General features: G+C 38.4%; 1 protein-coding gene across 1 annotated transcript; it reads right to left on the minus strand.

Moving 5' to 3' along the window:
• Positions 1-3,713: 3,713 nt before the first annotated feature.
• On the minus strand, positions 3,714-4,667 carry LOC136699434 (G-protein coupled receptor 183-like). The gene has a single exon (XM_066674140.1). It carries the CDS (start codon positions 4,665-4,667, stop codon positions 3,714-3,716), a length of 954 nt encoding a protein of 317 aa, XP_066530237.1.
• Between the last annotated feature and the right edge of the window lie 8,492 nt (positions 4,668-13,159).

Here is a 13,159-nt window from a genome sequence, read left to right on the forward strand (position 1 = left end):
TTTTTTATGATTTTCAGTTATGTTCATTCATCATTAACTTATTTGGCCATAAATCCATGATTTAAAAAATAATTATAATTTAAAAAATCAAGTTGTAAAAATACATATCTGCCAGCCAATCACAACTCATTTTGTCTGTCCAATTACACCAAGGACTGAAAAATTGTGCAGTGAAAGACCCATCCATCGCACTGAGGTAGGACATCTGCTACGTTTTTTATTTATTTTGTCATTACTGTCCACAAAGTGGGCCCCATATTAGAAAAAAAAGAAGTTTGAGAACCGCTGGTCTATATGTCATGAAAAAGCCATTGTACTGACACCCAGTGGCCTGGAGCCATTTTTAACCTTATGGAGAATACCCTCTGTGGAACATAACTATTTCATAACAATGATTTGCTAATTGTTTAAGGTAAAAATATCTGATTGCTTCTTCAAAGCTTTAATAATTAAGCTTCTCCTTCAGGTTCTTAAGGAGAAGAGAGATAAGTGTGAATAATGCTCCTTTATACAAATATATAATAAGTATGTATTTTTATATATTACCAAAAATTACAAGTCAGAACCTGGAAGTAAGAAATATACATATGAGACACATGGTGGTGCCACAGTCTCACTAAAAGCAGCTCTCGGACTCTGTCATTGCCATTAAAAGCAGACCAATGACTAATAATATCCCACCTAAGACAAAGTGTGTTAGATTTCAGTGTCATAGTGTACAAACAGAGCAGAAAAAGTAGCATTGGCCCCTTAAGGGTGTTATTTTATTCTCTTGCTCAGTGTCCCACAGGGAACAGAGGAACAATGTCTATGCAAACAGCCAAATCTCTCTCTCTCTCTCTCTCTCTCTCTCTCTCTCTCTCTCTCTCTCTCTCTCTCTCTCACACACACACACACACACACACCACACACACACACACAGTGGGTAAAATTTGGATGTGTCTGATCCACTCGCACCAGCGCAACACACACCAACACACTACCACCACATCAGTGTTACTGCAGCACTGGAAGTTATCTACCACCCCAGTCATACCTGCTCTGCGGTGGTCCTTTGGGGGTCCTGACCATTGAAGAACAGGGAGAAACAGAGGTAGGAAAGTATGCAGAGAAACAGGTGGACTACAGTCTGTAATTGTAGAACTATAACACATGCTCCTGTATGTAAGTGTGCGTGTGTGTGTGTGTGTGTGTGTGTGTGTGTGTGCATATATGAATAAAAGTGTTATATGGGCCATGAACTGGACTTCACTTTACTTGGGTTGTTATCTGCATGACAGCTGTGACTCAGCACTTTACTTTGGCCCTTGTAGGTCCCTGCAGGTCCTTGCCTGGCCCCTACACATACCACATTCCCTTCACTCTGCTCCAGCCTCGGGCTAACACACACACACTGTTTGCTAAACATGTTCTCTGGAGATGTTCCTCCTAATCAACTGTTTTTATATTCCTCCAGCTCTGGGATTTGTGTCCAGTTAAAAGTAATTTAATTTAACAAGAGGCGTCAGAGTAGGGAATACGTGGTGAACAAATAATTTAAGCGAAGGAGTGATGCTGGAGAATAAAGAAGTAAGATTTCAAGCCCCTTATTTACATCAATATGCATAAAACCAAGGTCTCTCTGTCAAGGTTTAACAATAAAAACCCTTGAGGTAAAAACATATAATGCTTGATTTTCAGAACACAAAACCCTGACATTAATGGAATACTGGAGAGCAGTAATGAATCCCTTAAATGTTGTTGTTAGTTTTTAAACAATGAATATTTGTAGTGGCCCACATCTACATATGTAAATCAAGGTACATATGTAAATCAAGAGCAATGCTCACAAATGTTTCACAAAAGGCTAACAAATGTTTCCTCAAGAACCTTTGAATGACAAGGTAAAATTGGGGTAACAAATTATGCAGAGCAACAGAATTATAAGTCTACACACACACACACTCACACACACACACAAGGATGTTGAGTGCAGAAACATTTTAATGTTGTGGCTGACCTGTGTACATTAAATTGAAGCATGATATTAATCAAAATACTTTATTACGAGTCAAATTTCAATTCACCATCATCCTTCGTGCATAAGGTGATTAAAAAAAACTAAAGAACTGAAGAAAATAATAAACTTTATTCAGTAAGTACGTTTCATATTATTTGCCGTTTTGTATCTTTAGTGAAAGGAAAACATAGGAAAATTATTAATCAAATCATGAGTCATTGTCATAGATATATAGAGATCAAGAAAAACACTATTTAATTGAAAGCTAATTTAAAGGTGTAGTAGGCAATTTCGTTACCTTTCTAAGTAGTACAAATTAACTGTAAAAAATGAAGGACAAGATTAAAAATAGTTATTTTAGCAATGCAATTAACAGAAATGCATTCTGTGCTGAGGAAACTTGTTTGGAAAACTGCATTCCGGACGGTCCAGAGTGACTGTCTTTGTTGTTGCAGTTTACTTGCTTGGCCTCCAGAGGTCCCTAGTATACACTAGCTCTACCTGTTCATAGTTGAACTACAATAACACAAATAGACACGGTAGTGCTTTTAAAAGACAGGGTAACGGCTGTTAGAACTCCAAATAAAATTCTGCATTTAGGATTCGTTTTTTTCTAGTGTAGTTGATTTATTCTGGAGATGTATCACAGATATATAAACATCATCCACTATCTTGTAAGCCTGCTGTGTGTAGATTTTATTTAAATGAAAATAAACATAAAATCTTGCACAAGTTTTCTGTTTACATTTATGGGATATGCCCTTAACCAGAGTGACTTACAAGGTTACTGGTATTACAGGAAGGCCAATGCAGAGTTAGGAGTCTTGCCCAAAGACTTTTATTGGTGCAGCACAGACTGGTTTCTCAGACCGATATTCAAACCCAGGTCTCTCACATGGGGGCCAATGGTGTTATGTGGTTTATGTTCTCCACGTTTTTGGTGATAGATATATATCATAAACCATCACATTACATATGTATTTATGTTATTTTAGTAATAGCAAAGATACTGAGATCACTAGTACAAAACAGGTATGAGCATAATGTGGAATGGTGTTTTTTTTGTTTTTTCTTACGAAGAATCCCACTCACATGGAGTCCCAAAGGAGGGTCCAATACACGGTCTAGTGGTAAATCTGTCTCCATTTTGGGTCAGCCTTTACGTCCTAGTAGTCAAATTATATCAGTCCTGTCTCGTGCCAGAAAGTACATGTTTCTTTATAGAATTCCATTCAAAATATTCATGCATTCATACTCTACAAATCACTTAATCGCAACAAAGGCTGTAATGGTCTGGACCCTGTCCCTACACCTAAACAAAATGTACAAGGAAGGTGTATACATTAGATAGGGGGCCATTCCAATGTAGGATGTCAGACACTTGTCCAGTCCTCACACACTCACCTGTGGGTAACTGTGCACTAAAATATGTTAAGACTTTGGGAGAAACCAGAAAACCTGTAGGAAACCAATGGAGAAAGGTGCCAATGGACAGAGCTCAAGAGCATGAGACTGACAACATTTGGGATTCTAATTTACATTTCGTTAGATCTACTAAACAGACTATTAACATTAAATACACTAAAAATATTTTCATGATCATCAAGATTAGCATACATTTTTTACCAAAAATATCTTCTCATCTTCTCATGCAAAATATTGCCACCATTCAACCATACTCTCCTGTACACACACCCACAGATCCTTTAGTCCTCTAAGTTGCTGACACTTCTTTTTTACTCTTGCAGGAGAGCCTGTTTAAACAGGACTTGGGTAGGAAGGGCACCTTCTCCAGGCGGGATAGATAGACAAGGGGCTGGATGCTGCTGCTGATGTTGAGGAAAGCAAAACCCACCGGCTGAACGTAGCAGCTGAAGGCCATTGGAGTGTAGTGATCCTGGAAGGGGAATAGAGCTACTGGAGGCAAGTAGTTGCACACAATAATGCCCAGAAGAGAGAGCACCATCTTGAAGGCCTTCTTCTTCATGGGATGCATCTCATCTTTGCCTGCACCTCTTGAGCGTTTCAGTGCCCAAAGAATGGACAAATTGCAGACCACCATCCAGGCAAATATGGCCAGGATCTCGCCCATGAAAACCTTCTCAAAGTTGGGGAGGCCTCCAACGGATTTAGCCGAGGCGTAAGCAAAGGTGAGGCACAGGACCAACACAGAGAGGCCGATCCTGTACTTACTATCCTTCAATTGTCCGAAGGTTATGGGGAAGAGGACAGCTATAAATCTGTCCAAGCAAATACAAGAAAGGAAAAGAGGGCCACTTGTGTCCTTCACGCCATACGAGAACTTCAGTGCCGTCCAGACTTGCATGCTCCCCCAATGGTAGAGGTTGAGGAAGCTTATGGGCACCATGAGCCCAAAATATGCATCCATGAAGGCCAAGCAGCCCAGAAAAATGTCTGAAGTGGACGGCTCATGCCTGTTGCGAATCAATATGGCAATGACCAAGAGGTTGGCTGGAAACCCCACCACTATGTTAAAGGTTTGCACCACCAGATCGAAGAGGATGCCCTCCACCATGTTGTCACAGCCGTCAAACACACTGAAAGGCTTATGAGTGGTGTTAGGAAGTTCCAGGGTGATGTTATAGGGGGAGAGGGTAGGTTCCATGGTGAAGTTGGTTTGGGAGTAGTTGCTGCGTTGTTCCCACATGGCTTCAGTGGAGTTATTCCGGCAGAATGAGATTCTGAGGGTCAAAGCAGGTGTGAGTTATTGTTTATTCTTATCTGAAAGTAAGTGGGTAGACATTTAGTGACTTATTAAGCTTGTTTCCCATTTGTAATCCCAAGATTTATTTCAGTGATGTTTCCAAAAAAAAAAAAAAAACTAACAAAAAAGGCCTAAGTAAAAAAATACAAAAAACAAAAATGTATTTTTCAATGGCTTCATACACTGAAATCTTAAAGTCCTTATATCTACTATTATTTATATTTTTCAGAGGAAAATGTTATTGCTCATAGGTTGCTTTGCAATGGTTCAGAAGACATTCTGGTGATTCTCCTAAAGGAGAATCCTAGGAGATATTAGGACCTGCTTTTTGATTTTTCTTTCCTCAGGGTTCATTCATTCATTGATTTAATCATTCATATTCTGTAACTGCTTCACCTTGATTAGACTTGTGGCATGTCCAAAGCCAAACCAGAATCACTGACCACAAGACAAGAACACAGCTTGGACAGGGCACCTGAGAAACATCTCAACATCATGTTTCGGTGTCAGGAAAATAAATCATAGACTACAAACACAGCAGAGAGTCTGGAGACCGGAGCAGATGCCCCTCAGGGTGTTATTGTGTTCTACTACACACTGCAGAGTCCCACTGGGAACAGAGAAATGGTGCCTGAACAAACAGCCAGAGGAGACACACACACACACCACCATACTTCGCAGCATGTGATGTCTACATTATTCCTGATAATAATTCCTATTATTTCAGGTTTTATTTCAGTATATGGTTTATTGGAGTATATTGTTTCAGATAGCTCTGATTTGTCTACACACTTTTGCGACAGTTTCAGACACATATCTATGTGCAGAAAGGTTTTTACAAACTGATGTGGGAACTGAGATTACTGTGCCCTGTTATTTTGTTCCTTAATTCATATTTGTGCAGTTGATTGCTTATTGTTCTTTGCGTAAATGCTGCTTTCTGGTTTTTCAGTAGCTCATTTTCTGAATGACTGGCTCTTCTCTTATCCTCTTTACCATGGCTCTGAATGAGTGCTATGAACTCTTGCTTGAAACACGTATCTTATTCACAAATCCATGAACATGGACCAAGTTTAAAAAGAGCCATGTTTAAGGCCTTTAATCTGGAGCTTTTTTGTTCTTTAATGACGCTCATTCTTCTCATCAGCTACTTCTCTAACCCTGCATTAAGAGTACTGGGTCTGAGCAAAGAAGACAGTAACTGAGTTCAAACACAGTCTTTTATAACCAAGCTCCTGTTTAGTACTGCCCTTTAAGCTCAACAGGGACTAGAGCTGCCCTTCAGCTGTGGCTTGTCTGGGCCCCTGCAGGTCCCTCGCGGCGCCTACACATACCTCATTCCCTTCGCTCTGCTCCAGCCTCTCACACACACACACACAGTATTTGCTAAACATGTTCTCTGGAGATGACCCTCCTAATCAGCTGGGTTTTTATATTTATTCATTTGGCTCTGGGATTTGTGTCCAGTTAAATGTAGAAAACGGACATTGGATTTAATAAGAGGTGTCAGCGGACGGATTAAACAGTGAACTAACAACTTAAGTGGAGAAGCAGAGCTGAAGAATAAAGAATTAAGGTTTAAAGGGAAGGTTTCAAGCCCCTTGTTGACATTAACATGCATATATCAAAGAGCACTCTCAAAAGGTTTAGCAATGAACAGCATTGAGGAAAAATACTTGCTTCTTATGTAATGCTTTACTTTTTTGAACAGAACACCTGGATGTTAATGGAATACTGGATCAGCAGACTTTTAATTAATAATAAAACCCTTGAAAATTTTTTAAAAAATTCACATTTCCCAGGTGATTCTGATGGACTTGTTTGCCTTGAACTGATCCTGAATTAAATCCATATTTTAATACTTGCTGATGCATAATTTGTAGTCCAAAGATTCTTCTGAAATCGTGGATATCGTTAGGTAGCTTGTTCCCCATTTTTTTGCAGTAACAGCTTCTGCTATTTTGGAAAAGCTTAACTCCAGATGCTGAGTATACTGAATCTTTAAGTATTTGAAAAGATACTGACACATCTAAAGCGTACAGGAGAATGGAACGTCATCAATCCATTGAACGATATTCCACTGCTCTGCAGCCCAATGCTGAGGGTGTTTTACCCCTGGGACACTTAGGCCTCATGTGAAACTCCTCCAGAGCATACAATAAAAATGGAAATACAATAAGCTGGAAAAGCTTTTCTGTAGAGGCTGAGTACACATTCGAATGCCTATAACAAGAGCAGCTAAAATCACTGTGTCGACACAATTGGACACAATTTGTTAATTTCTCCCAGTTCAATTCAATATACGTTTTTCAGTAGACAAAGGCTAAACCACCAAGCCAGCAACTTGCTCAAAGAGTCAAAATAAATGAAGCGCTTGAAATATATTAATGAAATATTAAAAAAATTTTAAAACTTTCATACTAAAATGAACACACTTTTATACGCCACGTTACATACCTTTTTTTATTCTGTGGATAATTACAGTCTCATCCGCCACCAGGTAAGAGTCTAGAATCTAGAAGGGTTTGGATGGAGATACAGAGCCCTCTTTATAAACTTTGTAAAGCCCTAAAGAATTAGACATATTGAGAGAGAGAGGGAATTATATCCCAGAAGAAATGGTTGCAGGCTGTTTCTTGTTCATTGTTTTCCAGTGAGACATTTCGTCTACAGGTGACAGTGGGAGACACACTTGTTTGTTCAGGTCACATACAAAATTAAGAGTCAAATTGTACACAAAGTAAAGCCCTGCTTTTGAAGGTGGCACCTAAAGTATCTAATGCTATATTTCAAACACGATCTGCATGAGTGATCAAATCAAACCAATCTTTACACAACACTGCGTGTTTTTCTAACATCTCTTACTGAAGATTAATCAGAAATATTCATAAATAATCTAACTACAACTTCTGATCATTTGTCCAGAATCCATTTCAGGTCCATTAAATAAAAGGAGGACATTTAACGGCAATCATTTTCATCACATTTACAGATCCAAATATATTCCTGTATACCCCACATCTACGAGCTCTAGATTTGCAAGGATTGAAGAGTTGAATTTATCCTAATTTTTAAGTGTTTCTCCAATCTCCTCTGGTAGTATCCATCTAAGAAATAATTTTAATGTGTATTATAAATAAATTATTTAAACCATAAAAATGTAATCAGTATTGAATATAAACTTGTTAAATAGCTTTGTTGCATCATAATGCCCATGGAAGCTAAATATGGCATAGAATCATCCTTAAATCTAACACTCTGATGGCTTTCTGTTCTCTGTGGGAATTCTCCGTCATTGCTAATCTGCCACCTTGTGAGAGACACCTCCATGCAGGACTCTCATGTACCTTTTCTCAGAAGGTCATTCTGAGTGTGCATGTGGCCTTCTCTGTCGCTGGTCCAGAAGCTTTTGTCATCACTGAAGATCAGATGTCTGAGGACTTCAATGCTCTGGGTGTGGCGTTGAATTTTTGCTGGAATTACTACAGTCCTTTTTACTATAGTTTTCTACTAGAGATAAAATTAAAATAGAACTTCTGTTTTATCTGGACCACACTTGGCCCAAGACTGTTTAAGAGAGCCATAAGAGTCTGACGCCTGCAGAGGGCTGGAGAGTCATTTCAAAACCCTAGTCATTTCTCCCTTTAACCTTGAAAAAGCCTTAAAAAGAGAAAAAGTGTGAGGTGAACCACTGGGTTTTTAACCAGAGTTTAGAAAACCTGCCTTGAATACCTCAGAGATTGAGGATTGGAGCATCTCTTGCTCCTGATTGGCTGTTTCCTGTACCTTGGTAGTGACATCACATACAATTTATGACACTTGACAAGACAAAGACTCGAAGACACATTCCCAGTTGAATGACTATCCCAGAATTCTGAATTATACTTTTGCAATATAACAGATTGTGTTAACACAAGTAATCATTCAGACAAACCATGTTTTACATAATTCTTAACCAAATATCACACAGAGTATGTGGCTACCTTGGTTCTACATAAGTTCATATAAAAAGGTGATTTAAAACACATGTAAATTAATTCCACCCATTTTGATTTCTCCTAAAAGGAATTCATTTCACACAGTGGTACACATAGGCAACTTGTTCATCAGGTAAACAAAAGAGTTAAGGAATGTGTGATTCTTTTGTATAACAGTCTTTCAAAATATGTGAGAAGACAGTTTTAATCAAGGTTGAGCCTGTGTCTCTTTGCATTCTGAAAGATTCTTCTCTTGACCCTGTGTCTAAAACTGTCCTGAAAAGGGCCTGTAGTGTCAGTTTTATGACCCTCTGACACAGCATTCCAGCATCAATTTAGGGCCAGTGCTTGCTAGAAAGCTTATTTCAAATTCCAAAATTGGATTGTGTGGCTTGGAGATGTCTCTGAAAACCAGCTAAATTCTGGGTATTAAAATCAAATCTCAGAAAGTCAAATTTCTTATCAGAAATTAATACACTTTCATTATTTCACACTACATATCCCCCCTTTCAGACAATGCTTTCTTTCTTCTAGAAGCAGTAAGCTGATAATGCAGAGAAGAATGTGAACAGCAAGGTCAGTGGAATCATTCATTCATACACTCAGGGTTGATACATTTCTGGGATCATTTAATATGGGAATAATCCTTTATTGGACTTGGTATAATATGTAAGCTGGTATTAGTGTTCACATTATATTCCATTCTAACTTGTGTATCACCGTTGTTGCTATGGATAGCTTATTCATTAAGCCACAACAAACTATTCAAAAGGGGGTGACACACTCAGCACACAGAGTACTGTTTTTAAATGTATTTATTTTTTACTGGAAAATTTATTTTTCTTTGTTTCTTCAGTAATCTAAGGTGACAACGCTCACATTCAATGCCGAACAGGCTTATGCCCACTAGTTATGTTAAATCAGTGTTCTTAGTAGTTAGCTCAACTATAGAGGAACACTCTGCTTATCCAGTAACTATCACTAAGGCAAAGAATATTGAAAGCATTTGCATGGGTAACTATCTGAAAATTTCCCTTGTTAACAATAATTTTTCCTAGCTAACAGACACTTTTAAAGTAATGTGAACACTAATACCAGCTTACATATTATACCAAGTCCAATAAAGGATTACTCCCATATTAAATAATCCCAGAAATGTATCAAACCCTGAGTGTATGATTGAATGATTCCGCTGACCTTGCTGTTCACATTCAACTCTGCAGTATCAGCCAACTGCTTCTAGAAAGAAAGCATGGTCTGAAAGGGGGGGTATGTAGTGTGATATGATGAATGTGTATTAATTTCTAATGAGAAATTTGACTTTCTGAGATTTGATTTTAATACCCAGATTTTAGCTGGTTTTCAGAGACATCTCCAAGCCACACAAGCCAGAGGGAATGTGAGATTACCCAGAGAGGGTCATAAAACTACAGGCCCTTTTCAGGACAGTTTATGACACAGGATCAAGAGAAGAATGTTTGATTCCTATCCTCAACACAAATGTATTGGCCAACTGTAACACTATATTAATACTTGGATTTGGATAGGTTTTGTTTATATATATATATATATATATATGTATATATATATATATATATATATGTATATATATATATATATATATATATATATATATATATATATATATATATATATATCACATCATGTATGGCTGCATCTTCTTCTGCAACATCTTTAGTTGACAATATTTTGGCCTGGTTCTTCTCATAGACCCTGTGACCTTTGATCCCAACACAGCCCATTCCTGTCTGTGCCTGTCTGATGACCTCACCTCTGTCTACTACAATAGTTCCTGTCCTCCTCTTCCGAGTAATCCAGAGCATTTCCACATCAGCGCTGAGGTATTGGGTCGAATACTCTGGAGTCCACAGCTGGGACATGTATGTGGGAGCCAGTGATGACTGGATCCTGGGGGTCTCAAGTGCCTCTGTTACCAGGAACAAGGAGGTGCAAGCACGTCTGGAGAATGGGTTCTGGACACTCTGTCTGAGGGATGGGGATTACAGAGCCATGGCATCACCCCCAAAGACACTGGCCATGAAGAGAAGACTACAGAGAGTCAGAGTGCAGCTAGACTGGGATGCAGGTGAAGTGTCTTTGTCCTGTCCTGCAGAGGGGTGCATCCTACACACATTCACTTATACAGTCAGTGAAAAATTATTTCTATACTTTTATACACAAAGTAAACATCCTCTGAGGATCGTACCAAAGCCTGTACTGATTTCAGTGATGGGTAACTGACCTGAAGTAATTTGACTGTAATGTCATAAATACAAGCTGCTAATTTTAACAATAATATGCTAAAAAGGAACAGAAATCTAATACATACAAATATCACATGCCGTAAAGTATTGTAGATATATTTGTGTCCAAATTTTATCTATCACTACTAGGTCAATATAGCAAAAGCCATGTAGCTTAATCTATAAAAACCTTGTTATTCAGGATGTTTTTGACAGTATATAACAGTAAAAAACAACATGCAAAAGTCTTCAACAAGGCAATTCATTAAGAATGAAACATTGTTCATTTAAACATTAAGGAAACTGAAGACAGAAAACTAGTACCGCTGTAATGAATTTATATTTTGTACTAAACTGTTCCTTAAAAGGTACCATGCTGTGGTGCTAACAATCCATTGTACTTAGTGAACCAACATCTGTTTTTGAACCATGGAAAGAACCCGGAACTGGTCACTTTAGAGTCATGGAGCCTTAACAGAGCACTCTGGGGAGTTTTAATCACCAGATAATGGGGTGAAACTGGGGACAACAAATGATTATAAGAAAATATACTGGAAAAAAAAAACTCTTGGTATAAAAATGTAAACAAAACAAAATGAACTGGGTTCCCACCAAAGTGCATCAGAATAATTATTTTTATATTATTAGTTTATTAATTTTTAAAAAGCTCTTTGGAAGTTTTTCCTGCCACCATGTGCTTTAAAGATGACCATTATTTGGATTTGATTTCTGGAAGCTGCTTCGGGATCGTTTGTATGTGCTAAAATAAAACTGAATTCATAAGGTGTATCAGACGTAAAACTCCATAGTGCTTTGACAAAACATGCTGGGGCGCTTTACTGTGTCTACAGACAATACCAGGAGTGTACACTGCAGTTATTTAGAGAAGCAGCGGGTGCAAATCATGTCCTGCTGGGAGTAGAAGGAAACTGCAGGTTAATCCTGTCATTAACTTGGCTCAGAAAATCTGTGAGCCATTCAAATAAGAAGAAACCAGCTGCTGTAGGATCAGGACTAACCCAGTCTTTACTGACCAGCGGGAGGCTACTATTTGAAAAAGCAACAAACATAAAGCTTTTACTTAAAATATTGCACCAACGCTCTTTATGTCCAAAGTCTGGTAGACCACTAAAACAGTCCCCTTTTTATACCCAGGACCTTTAGGAGAAATCAAGCATTTTCTCAAATGATATGTCTATATCAGTGGTTCTCAAACTTGGGGCTGCAGAAAAGCATTAGAGGTTGTATCCCTTTTTTTAAATTTTCATTTATGTCCATTTACGTTAACTTATTTGGCCATAAATCCATGATTTAAAAAATAATTTAAATAATTATAATTTAGGGCGGCACGGTGGTGCAGCAGGTAGTGTCGCAGTCACACAGCTCCAGGGACCTGGAGGTTGTGGGTTTGATTCCTGCTCCGGGTGACTGTCTGTGAGGAGTTGGTGTGTTCTCCCCGTGTCCGCGTGGGTTTCCTCCGGGTGCTCCGGTTTCCTCCCACAGTCCAAAAACACACGTTGATTGGTGACTCCAAAGTTTCCTTAGGTGTGCGTGTGTGTGTCTGTGTTGCCCTGTGAAGGACTGGCGCCCCCTCCAGGGTGTATTCCCCGCCTTGCGCCCAATGATTCCAGGTAGGCTCTGGACCCACCGCGACCCTGAACTGGATAAGCGGTTACAGATAATGAATGAATGAATGAATTATAATTTTAAAAAAAAAGTTGTAAAAATACATATCTGCCAGACAATCACAATTCATTTTGTCTGTCCAATTACACCAAGGACTGAAAAATCATGCAGTGAAAGACCCATCCATCGCACTGAGGTAGGACATCTACTAAGGTTTTTGTTTTTTTTTGTCATTACCGTCCACAAAGTGGGCCCCATATTAGAAAAAAAATATTTTTAAAGTATGAGAACCGCTGGTCTACATGTCATGAAAAAGCCCTTGGACTGACACCCAGTGGCCTGGAGCCAATTTTAAGCTTATGGAGAATACCCTCTGTGGAACATAACTATTTCATAACAATGATTTGCTAATTTTAGGTAAAAATATCTGATTGCTTCTTCAAAGCTTTAATAATTAAGCTTCTCCTTCAGGTTCTTAAGGAGAAGAGAGATAAGTGTGAATAATGCTCCTTTATACAAATATATAATATGCATTTATATTTATATATTACCAAAAATTACAAGTCAG

The sequence above is a fragment of the Hoplias malabaricus genome, chromosome 6 (assembly GCF_029633855.1).
Source record: "Hoplias malabaricus isolate fHopMal1 chromosome 6, fHopMal1.hap1, whole genome shotgun sequence".
Lineage (NCBI taxonomy): Eukaryota > Metazoa > Chordata > Actinopteri > Characiformes > Erythrinidae > Hoplias > Hoplias malabaricus.